The sequence below is a fragment of the Suillus subalutaceus genome, assembly GCF_016647625.1.
Source record: "Suillus subalutaceus strain FC151 chromosome Unknown DFJ58scaffold_56, whole genome shotgun sequence".
Taxonomy (NCBI): Eukaryota; Fungi; Basidiomycota; class Agaricomycetes; order Boletales; family Suillaceae; genus Suillus; species Suillus subalutaceus.
Window position 1 is genome coordinate 108,632 of NW_024540305.1, and position 22,124 is coordinate 130,755.

General features: G+C 46.3%; 6 protein-coding genes across 6 annotated transcripts; 4 read left to right on the forward strand and 2 right to left on the reverse strand.

Annotated features, from left to right (window-relative positions):
- Positions 1 to 1,039: 1,039 nt before the first annotated feature.
- Positions 1,040 to 1,513, forward strand: DFJ58DRAFT_728201 (uncharacterized protein; the record flags this gene model as incomplete). The annotated part of the gene is made up of 1 exon (XM_041385566.1): positions 1,040 to 1,513. One exon carries the CDS (start codon positions 1,040 to 1,042, stop codon positions 1,511 to 1,513), a length of 474 nt encoding a protein of 157 aa, XP_041243666.1.
- Positions 1,514 to 2,787: 1,274 nt separating this feature from the next.
- Positions 2,788 to 3,021, forward strand: DFJ58DRAFT_619974 (uncharacterized protein; the record flags this gene model as incomplete). The annotated part of the gene is made up of 1 exon (XM_041381026.1): positions 2,788 to 3,021. A coding segment is annotated over one exon (234 nt), but the record flags the coding sequence as incomplete, so codon positions are not given.
- Positions 3,022 to 10,859: 7,838 nt separating this feature from the next.
- On the reverse strand, positions 10,860 to 12,133 carry DFJ58DRAFT_883665 (uncharacterized protein; the record flags this gene model as incomplete). Its single annotated transcript, XM_041394598.1, has 5 exons — positions 12,032 to 12,133; positions 11,708 to 11,979; positions 11,248 to 11,657; positions 11,128 to 11,196; positions 10,860 to 11,078 (listed from the first exon to the last, which is right to left on the reverse strand). Coding segments are annotated over exons 1-5 (1,014 nt in total), but the record flags the coding sequence as incomplete, so codon positions are not given.
- A 991-nt stretch (positions 12,134 to 13,124) lies between these two features.
- On the reverse strand, positions 13,125 to 13,344 carry DFJ58DRAFT_728207 (uncharacterized protein; the record flags this gene model as incomplete). Its single annotated transcript, XM_041385567.1, has 2 exons — positions 13,125 to 13,264; positions 13,320 to 13,344. 2 exons carry the CDS (start codon positions 13,342 to 13,344, stop codon positions 13,125 to 13,127), a joined length of 165 nt encoding a protein of 54 aa, XP_041243669.1.
- Positions 13,345 to 17,884: 4,540 nt separating this feature from the next.
- Positions 17,885 to 18,629, forward strand: DFJ58DRAFT_841637 (WD40-repeat-containing domain protein; the record flags this gene model as incomplete). Its single annotated transcript, XM_041392732.1, has 5 exons — positions 17,885 to 17,890; positions 17,939 to 18,026; positions 18,074 to 18,236; positions 18,332 to 18,444; positions 18,496 to 18,629. 5 exons carry the CDS (start codon positions 17,885 to 17,887, stop codon positions 18,627 to 18,629), a joined length of 504 nt encoding a protein of 167 aa, XP_041243670.1.
- Positions 18,630 to 19,890: 1,261 nt separating this feature from the next.
- DFJ58DRAFT_841638 (uncharacterized protein) lies at positions 19,891 to 20,756 on the forward strand (the record flags this gene model as incomplete). The annotated part of the gene is made up of 4 exons (XM_041392733.1): positions 19,891 to 19,916; positions 20,119 to 20,389; positions 20,441 to 20,530; positions 20,577 to 20,756. 4 exons carry the CDS (start codon positions 19,891 to 19,893, stop codon positions 20,754 to 20,756), a joined length of 567 nt encoding a protein of 188 aa, XP_041243671.1.
- Between the last annotated feature and the right edge of the window lie 1,368 nt (positions 20,757 to 22,124).

A 22,124-nucleotide genomic window follows, 5' to 3' on the forward strand; every position in this document is an offset into this window, starting at 1 on the left:
AGCCAAACAAGTGATTACGAGGTACACTAACACAATTGTAATGGTGGCGCTGTTCTACAGCCCCCGCCCGAAATGGTTTAACTTTACTTACTACACTCATTTACCAGTCATTTCGAGTCACTCAATGTCGCCATCGGCCGAGCTGTTTGCTACCCGTTCCTTACTCTTATCTCTTAGTTTCTGTGATCGCCCAATGCTCTTTGTTTTACCTTAAAAAGCCTTAGTTAGCCGTAGAGTTAGGGCAGTGTTGTTTGAACCCCCAGAATTGAGACTTTGATCCTGTATTTTGTCTGAATGCACTCTTCTCTATTGTGCCATTGCCTTCGAGCCTTACATGCTAAATAGCCAACGTCACATCTTTTTTACACACAAAAGTCTACAAAGCTTTACTCTACCCTTTAAACTCTCTCCCACTGTCGACTCTGGCACCAACCCGGTTAGGCCCACCAAAATGTACCAACTCGACATCTACCATCATGCCATCCTGTTACCCCCTGTGCTCCCAGCGCTCTGCACCTATTGCCAGCGCTGAAAATGCAACCAATACCCTAAGTGAGTCATCACTTATATCAGTACCTACCAATTGTAATACCTCGATGGCGGAGAAGTCTAATGACTCTCATGTCGATGGTTCTGTCCTGAGACCTTGTACGCTCATTTAGCGATGTGGTAAGGACGAGAGTGGACACGCCTCAGCCTGGAGCTGAGGTCGTGTCTACTGGTGTCTTAAGCACCAAGGATACCCATAGTAGCTATAAGATGTCAGTAGCCCCGAACTCTGCGTCATCTGCAAATGAAACATTAGACAATCCTTTTATCAGCTCAAGTGAGTCTGACGAGTCTGAGGTGGACACACCTTGGACAACGGTTGAGCAAGACCACAAGAAATCTAAACGAGCGGCGAAGATAGCCCCAACAAAAAATCAGCCCAAAGCTGACCTAGTAAGAGAAGCAGAGAAGCTACATTACTGCAGAGGAAAGGCAAAGAATCCTCGAAAGGAAGCACACTAAAATGAATGCAGACTCCCAAGAACAGACTATGTCATCTTGCGAGGAAGGACCTTCCAACCCCAAAGGGAAGGGAGTTGACCCATGCAATTGGGGAAATGCTAACCTGGATGAGTTGGAAGTAGACCTTGACGCCCAGAGAGAAGCCCTTGAGACCTGGGCTCAGACCCATGAATGGTCGAAAAAAGCCCCAGAACAGGAGAACAGGGAGGAGATTCAGCAGCTGAAGCAGGAGCTCGAGAAAAGGAATGGCCCACCGGTCAAGAAGGTTAAGATTAGACCTCCCAAGAAAGATAGAGCACCAAAAACAGGGAAGGAACCGAAAGGTTCCAACCCTGTCAAAGAGATGCTCGATAAAATGGGAAGTAAGCCGTCTAAACGAGGGGATAGAGCGACCCCACCTGCTATGGATGCAGTAGCCCAGATAGTCCCCAAAAGCTATCTGGGGCACGCTTTTATGCAGATCAAACCTAAGAAGAAGGGCATTAAGAAATGGAAGGGATGAGACACTGAAGACTCACTGAGTTCAACAAGCTCGATGTCGTTGAGTTCTCTAGGGTCTGAATCCTCAGACAGTTCGAGTTCGAGCTCGTCATCCAGTGAGACTAGTGAAAGTCTTGAGTCGAGCGAGTCCAGTGACTCATCCGAGACTTCTGGGTCTGATTCGACCGCTAGGAAGCAGAAGTACCATTCTAAGAAGCATGAGAGCCGTAAGAAGGAGAAATCCTCCAAAAGGAAAAGTACCTTAAAACCTATTCTGCCTACCAAGTATGACAGTGTGGAAGACTCTAGGGCATTCCATTGATTCATCACCAAAGGAACGGCATATCTAGAAGACGGGAACGTGTCATGGTCTCGACGAGTATTCACACTGTCGCGGTTCCTGAAAGGGAAGGCACATGAGTTCTACCAAAGGCAAATGTCAGACAACCCGGGCAACTGGAGACTGGACGAGTTCTTCACCGAACTCTGCGACTACTGTTTTCCACTGGACTATAGCACCAAGCAATGAAAGAAGCTTTAAAGGTGCTACCAGGGGGACAAATGGGTGAGAGATTACCTGTCAGAACTCAATGAACTATGGATGATGATAGGCAATGTACCTGAAAGGGATAAGGTTGTGAAGTTTTGGTTCAGCCTCAACCCGAGCATCCAAAACGAGCTCTATAAAATGAGACTGAACCCTGAAGTGTCGTCCCTGTCAAAGGTTCAGAAATGGCCGAGATTATTGAGCTCGCTAACTCAGCATCCGGATCCCATAGCCGCGAGGACGGATCCAAGGGGAACAAGAAACCTGGAAAAGACAGACCTGATAAGCCCTCAAAAGGGTCTGAGGGTGTGACTCACCAGAACAATCCTCCGGGATTGTCAAAGGAGCGAAACCACAACCATTGCTCTGGAAATGGACAGAGATCCTCCAAGGATAATGGACAATACGACCGGTTGGGCAATAAACCCCGACGGGAAGAGCATCCTAAGGAGCATAAGCTGAGAAAAGAGGAGCACGACAAGCTCATGTCTGAGGGGAGGTGCTTTGTCTGCAAAGAGACGGGCCATATGTCCCGTCAGTGCCCTAAAAGGAGAACTGTACCTTCATTGGGGCGAGACAGACCACCAGGAGTCCCCAGCTACGCAATACATGTTGATTTCGAGGAAACTGAATGGCTACGCACATTAGCCGAGAGCACTGAGGTGGTACCAGAGGTTACCATTGGGAGCATGAGCCTCTGCTATGAGGAGCCTATAGACCAGGAAACCATCAGCCCAGTAGTGGCCGATGTGTCCCTGGGAGACCCTTTGGCCGAACGGGCCCGGCAGCTGCTAGCCCAGCGAGCGCCCTACTCAGGGGATGATCTATCCAATGAAGGCACCTTCTCCAGGCAATGTTTTGTGGTATATCAAACCTCTGAAACACACCACGTCGTTATGGATGGGGCCAGAAGGTTGGAGGAAGACTTACTGTTGGACTCGACCAATCTGGCCAACCCTAAGTTCTGCGTGATGGACTGGTAAATCGATAGTGCGGTTAATGCACACCAAGGAACCTATGGTTGATGCTATATCTGACAAGATCAGGGACATCCTAAACAGTGAGCCTAACTTTCCGGGTATCCACTCACCCAGACATTTCACCTGTGGTTGGGCATCCTTCAAGGACGAGGTAATGTTTGAGGTCCATGACAAGGACCTCAACCTAAGGATATGGGTGAATGATGCCTATCTGAGCAACCCCAGGTTAAACATTACCAAATGGTATGAGAAATGGTTAAGGAAAGCTTACTGAAACCTGGACACCCTTTTGCTGGAGAAAGAGCTGGAGATGGAGTTCAACTAGCTCCAGCTGCTGGACAATGAGCCATTGAGTCCCATGGACTGCACATTGGAAGAAGTAGCTCACCAGTTATTCGCGATGCCGGATATCCGTTTCGCTGAGACTAAGAACCAGCTGCGGTTTGTTGAGCTCAATGGCCAGCAAGTAGCCCAGGGAGCGTACCCTGCCATCCAATGGAACTCAGCAACCACGTGGAATTTCAAGCGTCTGATCCCTAAACCCATGGTGATTGTGGTTCATATCAATGGATGGCCTGCTTGAGCGTTAGTGGACACAGGTTCATTGGCAGACTTCATGTCTACCTTGCTGGCAGATCAGCTAAACGTAAAGAAGGTAGCACTGGAAAAGCCACTTACCATACAGCTTGCTGTACAGGGGTCTAGGTCCAAGGTAAACTGTGGGACCAGCGTGAACTTCACCTATCAAAAGATCAATGAGACGTGGTTCTTTGACATCATTAACTTACAGAACTATGATTTGGTGCTGGGCACCCCTTTCTTGTTCCAGCACCAGGTGCTTGTAGGGTTGAACCCAGCGAGGGTGGTGATTGGCTGCGATGGTGCACAATCCATCCGGGGTGAACAAGTGTCAGTCCTAGAGTCCTGCATGGCTGAGGCATATGAGGAGAACTTGGAGCGGATGCGCCAAGAACTATGCCGCCTCGCACAACCATTGTGTGCGAAAGCGAGTTAAACGGGCTTACCCCTGTTGCGGGCCATCAACCATACAATACCATTGATTGACCCAGCGAAAATCTACAAGTGGTGGCTGTCAAAGTGCCCTGAACCTCTGAGACCCCAGTGGGGTGAAAAGAGAAAGGCGTACCTAGCTTCTGGTCACTGGCGCATGACAAGCGCTGGGAATACAGTGCCCATGCTCTTTATTAAGAAGCCGGACACCGAGAAACTTCAGACTGTGATCGACCTGCATGAGCGTAACTCGAACATGAGGAAATTGTAATCACCTCTTCCAGACATCGATGGAATCTTGAGGCGAGTGGCACGCAAACAATATAGGTCGATTATCAACGGCCAGGACACATACAAGCAGATCTGTATCATCCCCAAACACATGGAACAATCGGCCGTGACCACCCCTGATGGGAACATGGTCAGCGAAGTCCTGCAGCAGGGTGATTGTAATGCCCTGGTGACTTACCAGGCCCTCATGAACTATCTGTTCAGCGAATGCATCGACAATTGGCTCAATGTCTATCTTGATGATTTGATCATATACTCAGATTCCCTGGAAGAACACATCCAGCACATCAAAACGGTGCTAGGGATATTAGAGTGCAAAAAACTCTACCTGAGTGAAGGTAAACTGCAGTTCCTATGCAGTGAGCTAAGGGTTCTTGGTCGCGTCGTCAACAACGATGGAATCTGCATGGATCCGGACAAAGTAGACTGGATCCTGCATTGGAAGCCTCCCGTCAACCGAGACGTGCTTCGTAGTTTCCTATGGGCAGTGGGATTCCTGGCGGACGACATACACAAGGTATGGGTACCTATGGGAATCCTGTCAGAAATAACAGGCAACACGGTGCCATTCTGTTGGGAGTTCACTCACCTACGCACCTTCGATGAAGTCAAATGCTACACCGAGAACTGTAAGGACCATCACTGGGTGCCCCTTGAATACAATAAGGGGTCACCTACTATTTGGTTGATGACTGATGTGAGCGCCAAGGGCGTGTCTGCCATTGTGGCACAGGGAGATGACTGGCAGACTGCGAAAGTCGCGGCACTGTACAGTGCCAAGTTGAGCTCAGCTCAGCAGAACCACACAGTGCACGAGCAGGAGATGCTTGCGGGCATGGAAGGCATGCTGTGCCACAGGGACATCCTGCAGGGCGCGAGATTCATGTGGCTCACTGACCACAAAGGTCTTGTGCACCTGCTCAACCAAAGGGAGCTGTCAGGGCGCCAAGCGTGCTGGTTTGAAAGCTGGGAGAATTTGACTTTGAGGTCAGGGCCCAGGGACTCACCTGCCCGGATACCAAAACCTGTCAAACAGGGGAAACCGAAACAGCCCACACCAGGCATGGTAAACCAGAGGCCAGGTGGGCATCACCCCATGCCAGATGCAGATATTGAGCCTGGTGAGGTCAGGCATTGCAAGCCCCACAACGGGGTGCCCACGGCAGAAACAGGTCGCCCCGAGACGGGGGGCAAGTTTGCCAGATACATGGCTGCTCATTTCGTCCTGCATGGTCCACACGAATGAAAGGAGGGGGAGGATCCTGGTGGAAATACCTAAAACCCGTCAGTACTGCCCCTGGAGGACATCCCCGAGGATGCAACAAGGGACTTACCTACACCCCCAGCCTGGTACCCAGAGGAGGACAAGCTGATCAAGGGAATGAGGCATCATTACCATGAAGATCCATTCTTCAAGAATATACTGGACTCACCAGGCAACTACCGGAAATTTGAAAAAACCGCAGGTCTGGTAAGGATAAAGCTAAAGGACAGAACACTCCTTTGCGTCCCAGACCTGAAAATGGATGGAAGAAGTGTCCAGGAAATAATGATCTCCCAGGTGCACTCCCTGTTGGCTCACTTGGGTGCACAGAAGACCCTGACTTACCCTGAGGGACCATGTATGGTGGAAATCAATGGTGGCGGACGTAAACACCTACTGCGTGTCATGTGTGACCTGCCAGAGGACCAAGCCCACCAATCAGAAGCCATACGGCTTGCTGCATCCATTGCCCATACCCATCAGACCTTGGGAATCCATAGGGATAGACTTCATTGGGCCCCTACCCATGTCCAAGGACAGGGATGGTGAGTATGACGCCATAACGGTCATCATAGACCAATGTGAAAGAGAAACAGCGACTAGGCCAGTTAGAAACTAGCACTACTTATCCAAATAGGCGCGAGTGTAGTATTCGACCCAAGAGGACTGCTATTGAAGCAACTCCCTTCTGATATGCAAGGGAAGCGATAGCGCGAAGGACTAATAACCTATAGCGACCTAAGACCAAAAACTGATGAGTAGCGCTATAGCGATCAGCGACAAGTGAGTTCTGACAGGGAAACATGCGTATAAGTGAGAAGCGCTATGCAAGCTGTTTTATGCGATAGCACTATGCGACGTCCGACTAACGACAGCGAGAAGAAATCAAAGGGAGCGAAAGCGAGGAGTAAGGTAAGACAGTGCAAGTAAAATGCCCGATAGCGACTAGATGATAGCTCAACTACCGATAGCGATCCCGACGTTGCGAAAGTCAAACTTAAGAGGGAACTTTAGTGACGCGCACTTAAAGCAAGTCAAGCGACACGCGATCAAAGAGATTTGGCAAGAGCGGAATCGATTGCACTAAGACTGAGATATAGCGACTAAAGTGACTCCGACACCAGCAAAGGTCCGGGGAAGGGAAGTACTGTACTGTATGTGCGACGGGTCATTTTATCATACTGCGTAAAAGTTTAGGAATGTGTAGGCGAGAATAGTAGCGACACTGGCGAGGGCACAATGTAGTGACAGGTAATAAAACATGCTGCGCTGTGGAACACAAGGACACATGTAATAAGACCTGCGACTGATGAGTAGCAACATTTAAGGAAAAATAACGCACCAGCGGAGGTAGGTGGACATAGGCAGGACATGGGAGGATGGAATACCTAGACGTCGGACCAGGTAGCGCGCTATGGGAGAAAAGTGGTTCCAAAGCAGATAGCTTGGGAGTTTGATAGCGCTGATGACTAGCGCCTTACTCTTTTCCTCTAGGCAAGGCAGAATATGCCTATGACACTCATACACGCCTAGCGCTGGTATGATTGTCACACCGACTCACCTCCATGGTTCACCTTGTGCCGAGCCGAGTAAACTATACTGCGCGCAAAGTGGCTGAGTTGGTGTTCAACAAGGTGTACAAACACCACGGGCTCCCTAGGTTGATAGTCAGCAACAGGGACATACTCTTCACCAGCGCATTCTGGACGGACCTGAATAAACTGCTCGGCGTGAATCAACACATGTCCAGCGCATACCATCCAAAATCAGACGGAGCCACAGAAAGGGTGAACCAAACGGTCGTCCAAATGCTGAGGTCAGTGATAAGCCCCACCCAGACTGACTGGGTGGCGCGTCTACCTGCAATCGAGTTCGCTATTAATACGGCCAGCTCGGAATCAACTTCACTCTCACCATTTGGAGCAAGCTCTGGCCTGCACCCCAAGAGCAATGGTGTGGAATAACCTGTCCAAGGACGAATACCCGAGTGTGAGGGTGTACCTGCAGAAAAGGAAGCAGGCGGTTATGGCGGCCCATGACTCAATGTTGCAGGCGCGTGTGAAACAAACGCGGAATGCTAACAGAAAGTGTCAACCTTGCCCCTTCAAGGAAAGGACCTAGCATATGTATTGACAAAGAACCTGTCCATTCCCAAAGGGCTGGTGCACAAACTGACGCCGAAATTCATAGGCCCCTACCGGCTGCTCAAAGACTATGGCAACAACTTGTTCCTGGTTGACCTACCTAGTAGACTCCGGCAACGCGGAATCCACCCGGTGTTTCACTTGTCGCTCCTTCCAATTCACATCCCAAATGATGATAGGTTATTCCCAGGACGCATGGACAACCAAATCTTCGAGTTCGAAGGTGAGCAAGAGACTGAGTGGCAGGTGGATCGCATCCTGTCCCACAGTGGGTCCCACGAGGACACTGTCTTCGAGGTAGAATGGCAGTCCGGGGACGTGACCTGGCTCACCTATGATCAGGTGTCTCATTTGGACGCACTAGGCGAGTACCTTGATCTGCTCGGTTACACTAATATTGCAGATCTGACGTCTGGACATGGAGTGCCCCCCCGAGATGACCCGATGTTAGACATCGGGTCTGTGTCGCTAGGGGAAAACATTAATATAAATACCCAGTCCACTCCTACCCCAGCCTCCTCATCACACTCATCCTCGTCCAAATACCCCCCACCAGACCACCCTTCCTCGTGGTACAACGACCACGACATCCCTCTATTTGCCATGTCTATTGCCCCAGACACCAACCACCTCCTCTATCTCTCAGGCATACAGGAAAGACATCCTCATTGGGAGCCCCAAAAATAGCGAAGCCTCGCACCTAATCACGCGCGACCAACTGAGGTTGTTCATCGCCTACTCCCATGCCCTGTGCAACAAGTCCCTAGACAACTGCCCCCAAGCCCGTTAGGCTATGACTTCTTTGCCCACGCCTTCAACAGTGAAGGCCTACCCTCCACTGCATCCTACATCAATGAGACTGGCGCCGTGATCAGCTCCAGCGCCGCCTTGGCATTCACTGATATCGTCGAGGAAGAAAATGTCAAAGTCACCGTCTCGTCCACTCGCTTGGCCAAAGTTGAGCAGATGGTGTGGCACACTGCTCTTAGTGCTAACTACCAAAACCAGAAAATGGAGGCTCGCCACGAGGGTCAGAAGAGGGAGAAGAACTTGGGGCGTAAGCAGGAGCAGAAGCTCCAGAAAAAGGGCCTGGGCAAGATTAAGAAGGGAATGCTCCAGTGCCCGGCCAATGTTGTGGCCGGGTCCTCCACCCAGGGAACCCCTACTGAGGAGATGAACAAGATGGACTAACACTACGTCCTGCAGAAGTTGTTTAAGGGAGATGTGGTTCTCCCTGGAGGGGGAGATGTAACGGTGGCGCTGTTCTACAGCCCCCACCCAAAATGGTTTCACTTTACTTACTACACTCATTTACCAGTCATTTCGAGTCACTCAATGTCGCCATCAGCTGAGCTGTTTGTTACCCATTCCTTACTCTTATCTCTTAGTTTCCGTGATCGCCCGATGAGGGCGAGGAATGATAGCTGCGTGCTAGGGGGAAGAGTGGGAAGTGGGCTCTCAAGTGCTCCTTTGGATACGAGTGGAAAGTCGTCCCAAGGGGATTGCGACTGAGAAAGATTCCTCTAGTGAAAGGTGAGGGGGATCTATAACCAGCAGTTCGGTCTCGAAGCCTGGATGGGACACTAAGGCAAGTAATGTACCCAAAAGCGAAGAGCGCTAGCTAAAGGCGCCTAAATGCGCTAATAAGGCGGAAAGTGCGGAAAAGCGCGCTTCAATATCAAGGCGCACTTCGTGCAATCACAGCGGAGTGCTTCGAGTAGAGGCGACAATCAAATGGGAGAATCAGGGCTTTGATAGATGTAGAAATAGACACTTAAAGGTGTCAAAGTGCCAATTGGAGGGAAACAAGTGTATTCTGCTAGAAACTTGAACTATACACTTTGATGGTAGTCGAGCGGAAGTGAGTAACAGAAAAATGAACATGCTGACGTGTAAGTATGCTAAGCAAGTTCCCAGGCCTCGGAACCGAGTAGGGAGCACTAAGGTAGGTGATGAGGTAAGTCAGGGTCCATAATGTAACACAGTGATAAGTACAAGTGCCTGTGTGACGCCATATGAGTTCTAGTGAAAAGAGCACACACCAATGGACCTTGGAGGACTAGGACAGGACATGCAGAGGATGGGCGATGGATCCTAGGGAAGTGCGATGAAGTCTGATGTAACGCGCTCAAACGCGCTGGTACGTGCCAAAGCACACATGTGTGTAATCAGGAAGGTGCGAACAGGCAGTAGCGAGGGTTCATCAATGCGAGGATGAGAGAAGGCGAGGTGCTATAAAGGCGATGGCATAGGAGGTGAAATGCGAAAGGCGAAGTGCGACCGTACCAACGCAAAAAACGCGACAGCGTGAAATGCGACAAAGGCGACAAAACACGACAAAACGCGACAGAACACGACAGAACGCGAAACAACGCGAAACAGCGACAAAGGCGACAAAACGCGACAGAAGCGCGTTATTATGGATGCACGACTGCAGGAATGTGGATACTCGAAATGCGAAAGCGTGTATGGGTAGAAACGCGCTAATGCGAAAGCGCGTTTGTCGCATTTGAGGCGCATTTCAGATTTAGAAGGCGCGTTGCAAGGATATCGAGGGCATCGTGAAAAAGTGTGAATTTGGCCCATATGAGCCTGGAGAAACGCGAGTCTCTACACTGACACTCTTTGTTTTACCTTAAAAGCCTTAGTTAGCCTGTAGAGTTAGGACAGTGTTGTTTGAACCCCCAGAATTGAGACTTTGATCCTGTATTTTGTTTGAATGCACTCTTCTCTATTGTGCCATTGCCTTCGAGCCTTACACACTAAATAGCCAATGTCACTGCAATCCGATGTCCAAGTCACCATTCATCTGTCATGCCATCATTCTCCGACTCGTCACTTGAAAATTGCCAAACTACCAAGGCTGTGTGATCACCCATTTGGTTTTCTATAGGACCATGATCCAGTGGAACATTGGGTTCATCAAGCTTGGCTAGAGCATCTAAGTTATGGACGTGAGATTCACCTTTGGTCTCATCAGTATGCGGTTGATTAAGGGAAATCCACACAGCACCTAGGCCCAATCCTCTGCGCATGTAGTATGTGCCATCTGGTTCCTCATTAAAAGGTAAATCAGCTTGGCCATCAATCAATGACAATGTGCCAGCAGCAGCATCCTCATCTTTCATCAGTAGTAAGTCTGGATGTGGGTTTTCTGCACTCTGCACAGCAGAAAGCACGTTCCTGTACACAGTCCAAACTGTTGACTGAGTGACTGTAGGGCGTCCCATTGTGTCATAGCAATGTTCAATATGCTCGCCAAGCATAGGTGGGACAAGATCAAATGCTGGATTGGAAGCATTGATATAGAAGTCGCAAATGTAGTCAATACTGTCACGATCTATAAAAACCTAGTTGCACAGTAAGTCTTTGCACAAGGTCACTTATGCAAATAAATACCTTGAAGTCCAACACTCCAAAATCTTCAGGAGAATCATAGATAAGATTCAGGACACCATGTGGGAGTACCTGGGTGAGTTGTAAGTGAACATTATTACAAGACGGAAATGAGTAGAATACCTTGTTGCGATCACACCTCTTGGCACTATTATTCACTTGATCTCTAAAAGTGTTCAGCTCTTGCTGCAACCAGGGTATAAATACCCAGCGAAAGACCATCCTAAATAAATGACAAGACATCATCAGCACATAAAACCACAAGACAGGTGCTATGAATGTGTGAAGGGTATTCCCTGAATCATACCAGCCTTCAGTGACCCCTTCATCCAATAAGCTCTCAAAACCAGGGGTGAACCTATGCTGGAGCTGTGACCAAGTGATTTCCGGCATTACATTTTTCTTTGTACACATCCAACGATGTTGCAGAGTCCCTTGCAGGGTTGGGTCATAGTGCTGGTGCAGAAGGGTCTGTGCATTTGCAATGCCATAATTTTTGGTGCCTAAATTGCTTTGAGTGATCAGCGGCATGTCTGACAGTCGTGTCAGTAAAGTATTTATAAATGGTATGTCTAAAACTTACGACCAAGTTCTGCGATTGCATCGAGGTAGTAGCTGAGGATTAACTGTGGATTTCTGTTAGAGTGCCAAACTCGGATCCATATGATGCGCCCTAAAAATGGCTCAATTCCAGTGTGAAGACCAAGCCCAAACCTCAGCCATTTATTATGCTGGTCCACAGCAAAGAGATCATTAACACTGGCTGCCCAGAAGCACTTCCATTTCAGTCTTCTGGCTTTACGTTGCCGCACTAGGTCTGGCTCATAGGCAGTGAAGTAAGACATCATGACTGATCTAGATAGGATGTAAGTCTTTAACAAACTGATCAATCAGATGAAATTAGTACTTAGCTACACTCATGTTCTTTTCGTGAAAGAGCAGACCGATCATCTCTCATGTTCCAGCATGAGGGTACATCTGGCTAAGTTCCGTGACAGCTTCGTGGATGGTTTATATAGTGTGACCCTGCTGACGCGAGCGTTCAAGGCCCATGTCCACATGAATCTGACGAAACTTTGTGAGTCCAAGTTAGATTTTAGTTCAGAACATGAGTGATTGAGTCGGTGTGGGTATCACAACCTGGCAGGCACATATAAGAAAAGTGCTCAGCCAGTATAAGTGAGTCTCAGCTCTGCCTAGCTGCTATACTCGCAGAATGCAAGAACGTTCGACCCTAAAGGGGAAGCAAGGAAAGCAAGGATCCACGGAATGATGCTGAACAACCCTGGTGAATGGCGGTGAAAGCGCGAGAAAGCGCGCGCGGGAAAGCAAAGTGCGAAAGTGCACGGAGCGCGGGAAGGTAGTGCAAGCAGTGCACAGGTGTAAAAGATATATACTGAGACTGATAAGAGGGAAAGCGCGGATCTAGACGGATACTGATAGTGCCACTAGCTATAGACTGATGCTAGGGCCTCAAAACAATGATGGACACATGCATTGCATGGAGCTAACTGGTGATAGATACTGAGTGGTAGGAAGGTAAGGTGGAATAGTTGGGTGTAAAACGAACATGAGTGTATGTAAGTTCTACCTAAGCGCTCTCCCAGGGCTCGGAGCCGAATAGGGAGCGCTCTAAGTATGTAAATGAGGTAAGGTGATGTAAAGTAAGGGTGCATAACGAAATGGGAAGTGTAATATGCTAAATATGGTCAGATAACGAAAAGGGACATACCGAGGGACTGGTTGGATGATGGATGGATGCTCCTGGATGCTGTGCGACATAGTGCGCTTAAGCGCGAGAAAGTGCGCAAGGCGCGCACGCGGGAATACTGCGCGTTGTGCGGGAAAGTGTTGCGCCTATGGCGCGTTCCGCGGGAAAGTGGTGCACTCTATAGGGAAGTCATAGTGGATGATGGTGCGAGTTGTGCCATGAAGGCCAGTTGTCAGAATTCGTAAAATGAGCCCATATGAGCCTGCAGAAACGCGAGTCTCTACATCGGCTAATCATAGATATCATCTACACACCCAATACCACAGTGTTCTGTGTTAAAATGTTTCTGCAAACCCTGGACAATCTCTTTGTCATTGAGATGCGTCTTCCAATAGCGCAGCATATGAGGCATGAGCTCATCTAAGGGGGCTAGGATGAAGATTGAAATCAGGGAGTAGTATCGAAGTAAATGTGCCACACTTACGTGTGGGCTTATGCTGGTTGGGCATGATAAGAGAGTGGGATGGTATGGTTGGGATGGTCCCGGTTTACGATGCTGTTATATTTATCTGTAATGTAAAGCCTCCACTTCAACTTTCAACTTGCTAGGTATGTTCATAGGCATAACACTTACCTTGTTCTGACTTGCGCAGTCAAGGTCCTTGGATATCACATTCAACTTGAACTTGCCTTGAAGGTACGTTCATAGGTATAACACTTACCTTGTTCTGACTTCAAGTTGCGGTTAAGGCAAGAGGTGAGTGACTTGGACTTGGAAGTGTTACTTTCATCTCACATGCAAATATCTCACATGCAGATCACCTCTTTCATACCGCAACCTTTGGTTCATTGGATAGGTGAGGCTTTATGGTGCTCTCACATGGTGGTACTCTCACCTGGTATGAACTTTCTTTTTCCCATGCAGATTGCCTCTTTCATGCTGTCCTCCTCCTTTAGTATATGCAGATTGCCTCTTTCATGCCGTCCTCCTCCTTTAGTATGAACATTCAGATAACAGGATGGTGCTCTGACTTACTTACTTCTCCCCATGCAGATTGCCTCTTTCATGCCACAAACATTTAGATTGATTTGAGGTGAGGCCTATGGCGCTCTCACCTGGTATGACCTTTCATCATAGAGTCCTGATCCTTCATGTAGATCACCTCTTTCATGCCGCAAACAACCTCAGGCTTCACCATCCGGCTTCACTTGGCGCTCTCACTTATGGACACAGACACTCTCACTTGCTACTAGGTATGGCCATAGAGGCTCTCACTCATTCTGAGTAACTGACAGTCCGGTAGATGTTCTCAGTTCTGGCGCTCTCACTCATTCTGAGTAACTAATGGTTCATTTGGTCTTGGCGTTCTGGCGCTCTCACTCATTCTGAGTAACTGACGGTCCAGTAGATGTTTCTCAGTCCTGGCTGACGGTCCGGTGTCATGCATGGTATGTGATCCATACCATGACATATACACAACAGCAGTGACAGGGAAGGTAGAAGACACCTGACTGATTCCTATCACCAAGTTACTTTATCATTTTTCATTCATTTCTTAGCTAGTATTTTCACTTTCAAACTTCACTCCTATTTTTTTTTCTATGTATTTCTATTTTGTTCCATGAGATTATATCTCTTTCTATTTTTCTAGGCATATTTAGCCACCAGACTTTTCCTCAAGCCACCAAACATGTTAGTAATCATGTCATGTGACTGGGAAATACTCTGATTTGTAAGGACTCATCATGTTTGGTCATGATTCGTCATGCTTTGTAAAACTTGCAACTGTATTTGTAATCCACTTTGTCATAAGGCTGATTCAGCACACCTAAGGACTTGGTTTGTAAGCACATTCTTACCAATCCATGTGATGACTCATGCTTTTCAGTTTTCATTCTTTGTAATACTACACTTCATTTTGTATGTACATTAGTAAACAAGCTGACTCAACACAAGTTTGTAAGCACATTCTTACCAATCTATGTGATGAATCATGCTTAGTAAGATGGCCTCCCAAAGGTATATAACACCTGAGACACAGCCAAATATGGTTCCACAACATGTCCTACTCAAATTCAGGGACAAATTATTGATTTTTACAAGGATGTCTTCGCATTAAAGATCTAAGACCAGAGTTGGAAAATGTTCACCATTAGTTGTGATCTAATATTCATGATCAAATGGTGGATATGACTGGATGAAAAATGTTTAATATGTGGGCGTGGGCTGATATATTGTTAGATTCTTAGCCAGATAAAGGACATGTTACGTCTGTGATTTACATGCATATACAATAGTAAATTTTGGATATGTTGCATAATCACATATATACTGTATTTTAACTCTGGTCTACATTTGACAAGAGAATAGACATTGACTACATTAGGTGAGAAGCAGTTAAGAAATATGCTAAATATGTGCATGAATATGTTGAGGAGCCTTATTTTGGTCGCAATTTTGGGACTGCGCTTAGATCATACAAGTGCTCCGCTAGGGGGGTGCTCAGTACTGTATTTCCGGGTTGCTTAGGACAGCGGAGCGCTTCAGGCACACCACATTGCAATAGACGTAGAATATACTCAGTTAACTTCAGATGACGGATTCGAGACAGGCTAATCATCATCAGCCTCCAGCTCAATGTAAAAGATGTCATGGCTCTCCGTTGATAACTTTGAGTTCTTAGCAGGTGACTGACCTCCGAGCTCATTAGTAGTCTTCCTTTTGCCTTTGGGATCATGGAGGGCTTTCTTCATGTAGGCTGCACATGGCAGCAACTGCATACACCAAAATGACTGCTTTTGAAATGGGCATTGGTCATTCCCGCTCTCAATCTGTATGAATATCTCTCACCTCTGCCAGCGCATTCTGTTTGCATTCTAACGGACTGACATGTCCTTGATCGAGCGCGAGACAATTTCCTGTGACAAACGTTCAGTAACAAGCATGCCAAACTCACGAGAAAGAATCCGACAGAAAACAGCCTTATCTGAGAGTGTAAATAACAGCTCAAGAACAGAAAATAAGATAAACATCACCCAAAATACTTGCTCCAGCATGAAATAGGTGTAGTGCGCATTGCCGGGCATGATTAGTGAGTGCATCACACATTTTTCGATAAGAGCTCGTTGTAGAGTGTGCGATTGTGTAGCACTAATCGAAGAATACACATCTAGATGTCAGTGCGTTCCTGCTTCTCTAGACGGCGAGCAAGATCACCAACAGATGCCGAAATCCACTGTAAAGACATGGCTTTAGTGGCTTGCACAGCTACTGGATCGAGAGCAGGAGATGTGCTGATGACAGGAGGAGTACGTAGACCAGTTGCCACCTCGAGTTCTAAAGCTCAGCAGCAAGTAAAGTGCCCCGTGATCTTGTCAAGCAGGTGGGACTGCCAATGCGGTTGAGAGACTGTCACATTCTGAATATTACAATAAAACAAGCACACAGAAAGAAACCGAAAAGACATACACACAAGTTCAGTTCTAAAGACGACAGACTTCGAGTTTGTTCAATGTTGATGATGATATTAACAACTTGTATGACATCATCATCAATCAACTGTACAGCAATTACTTTACATAAAATGAACCGTGACGAATATAATACTTGCAAAAAATGTTGAGAAAGGAAACCGATGGCAACAAGGTTTTGCTCCCTAAGTAGTGAATCAAACCCAGTTAAATCTCCGATGGCATTATCTGGCAGCCACTCAGCCACTTGCTGACCGGACCACAGCAATACCCAGGCTGAGTTTCATTCACTATATAAGCCTCTCAGCTCTGTTTTCTGAGTTTCTTTCCTTCCCTCAACTTGTCATTTGTAACAACAAAGTTCAGTAGTTAATACATACATACAGATTGTACATTCAATGTAATAATGCATCATAGTATGACGTCCAATCCTCCTGGCATTGTGTCAGGATAAACTTCGCTCAAATCTAGTACCTCTGATTTTGCGCTCAGTGCATTTTGGAGTGACTGTAGTCCCTTTGCTACACAGTTCACGATGCATCATGCCATTGCGGGAGGTATGATATACTCATTTGTCATTTGAATCTACTGATGAATCAGATGCACAGTTCGCTATGAGGACATTGTTCTGCCTTACTATTGTTGGCTCGTCCTCCCTGGACTTAGAGTGATGTGCGGTCTTTGAGCGTGATACCATGTTGTCAACATCGACCCCCAGCATGGCAGCTTTGAGTGCTACATGCACACGCTCGCGTAGATCTTCGGTATGTGGATCATTTGCTTTAAAGTGATGTTGTAAGTACTTATCTGCAGTTTTCTGCAGGCCACGGACAAGTTTCTCCCTTTTAGGGGAGTAATTCTCCCCGCTCTCAATGTGCGCCTGGTTTCAGGATGGGACGACAGCGAGGGGTCTGGTCTGACACTCACATAAGTTGTGGGATCTATCAGTAGTAGTCGTGCTAACCTCGTCATCCATCATAATGGTGTCCAGACATCCATATGTCCCACTAAAAGTGATGGGCAGGTTGAGCTCCATAGCTGATCCCATTCGTATCTCCTGATATTTTTCAGTTAGCACGAGCTATATGTAATTGTTCGGCTCAACATTGTCATGACGCTCAGTCTCAAAGTGATAAGATCTCAAGGATAATTGGATGCCCAGTTCAAGGTCTTCGATGTCATGTGTCGCCAATGACCTGATGGCGCGCGGGTGACGCTCTGGCGTATGGTTCAAACCGTGCATTAAAGGCACTGTCTTTGCGAGTTGGTGATTTGGATCCCATGTTGTGTTGTAGCAGCTGACTGACTTCGTTACTTTACACATTTTTGTAGTTTTGTAGATCACGCTCATCACTCTTTACAATAGCTTAACTATATTCATTGTACTTATTGTCACTGAGCTTTACGCAATTGCTTTAATCAAGCCATATTTCAAATATATGGTGATGCCTTGGCTGTCTCCATGGCAAGTCCTTTAAACAATTGTTTCAACCTGTTGTTCAACTGTTAGATTAATAGTATATTCAAATATACTTATATATGCCGACAACCACTGTGACAATGATCAGATCATCGACTATGGAAGTATGTATCCAATTCTATCGGGGTGCTATGCTCGTTGACACCGCCTAGTTTGCCAACAATTTTACGCTGACTCGTCACACTAAGGCGGTCAATGGATTGGCTATCAGCAAGCACAGAGCATTGCTCCTCACCAGAGGTAACTCTTTATTTTTGTTACTATACTTGTGCTGAAATTGTGTATAGGCAATGATGGACGTGTTGTTGTTTGGAGTCTCGCATCAGGTGAAATGATCCAGGAAATATACTCACCAGCAGCAGGATATATTAGTGCCATTACCTGGGCGGATGTCGATGATCGCGGAGAAACTATGTTCGCATTTGGAGCGTCCGATGGCAACATCCAAATGTATCAATGAATTAATGATGCAAGTGCATGATAATGCCTATTGAGTTTGGCTTACACTCATCAACATTACGCTAGGCACTTTTTGAATTCCGGAGTACTACCATAGGCCATTCGGGTGTGATCGAGTCTCTTGCATGGGATCCCAATCATTGCAGACTAGCGAGTGCTGGTGACGGTCACCCGCAAGTTTGGAACCTCACACCAGACAGTACGTAGCCATTGTAGTGTTGTGCGTCTATTAATACATTTTATTTATAAGAGACATTCATGCCAATGGTCTCTCAGCCCGAGAAGCAGGCATATGTTGCGCGCACCATTCACTTTTATGATAAGGGTGCTTCATTGTTGGTGTCATACCTGGAAAGTGGTGATGTGTTAGTCGATGTTCCTTGATTCTGATTGTTGGATCTGACGTTGACATGCACAAAACCTGTTTCGTACATGGTCATGGTAAATTTATGACACATGCTAGTCCTTACTATAGCCTATACACTTTCCCTGAATTTTCTATACCTTACTTCAATTTACTTTAGACATTTCTGAGCATGTATCATCAAGATATGACTTAGTGGTTCAAACTAAATACTTAACGTACCCTTTATCCCTTCTATAATTCTTTATTTTATTTACCCCTATGCCAAACATATGTACACACACATTCTATGCACACTTTATTTACATTTATGTACTCAAGGCAATGGTGCCAACCAAACCAAGTTGAACTAGTTGGAATGGATTGGTAATCAATGCACAGCAATAAGGCAGTGCTAGAAGGACCTGGAACACAGCCTTTGCTGAGTAATCTAGAACATTCTATAAGTATCTTACTAATCATTCCATAACATTCCATGACATCCTATGGCATTCTATAAGATTCTATTGTTCTTTCTCAAACATTCTGGAATATTCTACAGTACATTAGTAATCAGTAGCACAGCCACTAGTCTAGTAGTATATAAGGGGCTCATTTTCCCCTCTTGTGAAAAAATCAATTTCATTCCCAAGTATTATCAGAGTGAGACAAAGTTTATAGGGGAACACAGGGGAACATTCTTTCACCCCTAAGATTCTTAGCCCCTACTATTTGAGTGAACATTCAAGTGATTATTAGGAGAAAATATTAGTTTATTTGCTCCACACCTTTGACATTATTCTTCACATATTCTTCAGAAGTATTTGGCCACATACTTGAGCCATCTTTGATTACATAATCATCCTTTATTCTAGTTCTCTTTTAGACACAGGAAAAGTTCTGTGGGGAGAATTATATGTATTATTCATCAATTAGGGTAGACACAAATAAGACCTACAATCTGTCAACGAATATTAAGAGCTTGGCTACTTAAGACTACATCAAGAAGGTGTACTCTATTCTGGACTGCATCATTACTCATTGTGAGATCCTGAGCAGCAGAGAGTTGGTTTCGAGGCCACGTATTGGGACGATCCCGCTAGTGAATTTCTTCTCCATTGCTGAGTATAAGTAAGAGATATCCACAAGGGATATATATTAAAGTTCAAGCTCATTGCATACAGCTGCAACTTATTATTCTGAAGTTTATAGCACCACCTTGTGCTACTATTGTTTCTATCGTTCTTTGCCACTTTTACATCACTAGCGTTCGCTTGAAAAGTTCAACACATCTCGTCCCCCATGAATGACCATGTTATCAACTGTTGGTAATTGTCTGAACCATTGACTGTGGAGGATAGTGAAATTTGGTGATTTTCTTGCCTTTCACATCCTAGTAAGACAACATGTTCTCAGATTTTGTTATTCGATAGAGCCTTGGGATCTCAAATGGCACAAAAAAGTCTCAAGCAGGATGTATGTCAGCTTTGATTTAACACTGTTAGACATTCATTAACTGGCGTGTTTCAGTGGCAATACCGCTCTCAATGGCAATTACTTGCTTGTGAGCAACCTCAAAGACAGGGTTGACAAATATACCATTCCCAACCTCACACATGTGCAGTCCTTCAACCATGTGATTTTGCGCAATATTCCTTTGCAAATTTCTGTTGCTCGACAGTCAGGCTTACTGTTCGTTGGTGGCGATGATGGGTTTGCTCGGATTTTTGATTATACCACAGGTGCATACCATGGACAGTTGGAACATGGTAGTCGTGGCGATTGCATCACACCTGTAGTGGTAAGTGACATTCTGCCCAGCAGCTGACGACATAACCCTAACATGAGTTAGTCTCACGAAGGACGCTCAAGCTGTCTTGTTGTCACTGGCACCTGCCTTCACAGGCATAGTAGTGTGAAAGTATGGGGGGAGAACGATGTGGTAAGCGAGCTCTGTTCAGTTTTTGGTGATTTCTAATTTGGATTAGATGTTGGAGGAGCATGCGACATCCCTTCTATCCTCATCCCCATCGACCACAGTTCAACTAGTCCGATTTGCTATCATCTGCGTCCTTGTGAATGTCCTCATGCACACTTTGCAATCAGGCGCCTTTTCGACGCTTTACATGTTACTTCAACATGCCTGCATCCCTTTTGTTCAATACTAGGGTTGGTTGCATCAAAAAAACTGGTTCCCTCGTCGATTTGGTGCCAACCCATTCAATACTTAGTACTACCGCTGTTTTTTTCTATGTAACCTACCTACTTGTAACACTCATTTTCACTCCAATCAATATTGATATTAAAGCGGCGCGCTGTGACAATCATATTGGCGCTAGGCATGTATACCTGCATAAGCCTTCAACAGGTGGACCAAAGCTAGACCTCATATCATTCACTATTCCCCTATACACGGTCTTCACTTGTCTCAGCTATAAACCTTGTCCGACGCTATTCCACACTTTCCCGCACTATGCGCGCACATTCCCACAGCGCTATTCATGTTCCCGCGACTTATCCTGCGCTATTCCCGCGCTTATAGCACTGTCGGAACTACCAGCAATGTGTCTATAGGAGCATTAGTGCATGTCCACTCTATCTAGCGCTTGTTCCCGTGCTTAGCACTTATCCAGCGTGCTGTTCTCGCACTCTAGGAATCACCCGAAATGTCAGAATCCATCCATGGTCCATCCTACCTCATTGGTATGTAATTAGTCTTGCCTCGAGTTTGTAAAAAGTGCTACAGTCTTATTACATGTATATCCTATCCCTTCCGAGTCTGAGATGGTATAGTCTACTAGTATAAGAAGCCTATGGTGACTATTTCGACATTACTTCCCTTCGACTGTATTTCCTTCCCTTAGGTTTTACTTAGAAGTAGTCACCCTTTAGTTGCGCTCTATGGCCCCTATTTGACTTTCCTTACCCTTGCAATCAATACTCTTGATCTCACTCGCTATTCATTACCCTCCTTTAACTCAGTGTCTGCTTTCTTGACTTCCGCTCTTTCCCGCGCATTAGCACTCTATCTTGCGATGCGCTATTCCCGCGCTCTAGCGCTCTTTCGGGTCTTTCGATCTTGAGTTGTCCTTAGTAGCTTTTCCCTCGGGTCAAACATTCTTGCTTTATTGTTTGCAAGTATAGCAGCATAGGCAGAGCTTAGACATATACTGGCTTAGTACCTTGACAAGTGCCTAGTCAGGTTGTGTTCTTCACAGCGCTCTGACCAAGTTCGCTTAGTCACACAATGCCACTACATAATTGTGGACGAAGTGGCTAAAGTGGCAGTGGGTCTTCCCAAATTGGGATTCACTACAAATAGATGTGATGCTTGTATGATGTCTTCCTTTCCTACTTTCATCATCCATTAAGTGAGCACCTAGACTAGATTAAAATGTAGTCAGTTGTGTACAAAATGTCTAAGCATCCTAGCACCCAAGCACACATCAGGGGACGTCGCAAACACAGTAAAATATCTAAGGAAAAGTCACATATAAGCCATTTACTACATGATGGCTTCAGGTGCTAACAATTCA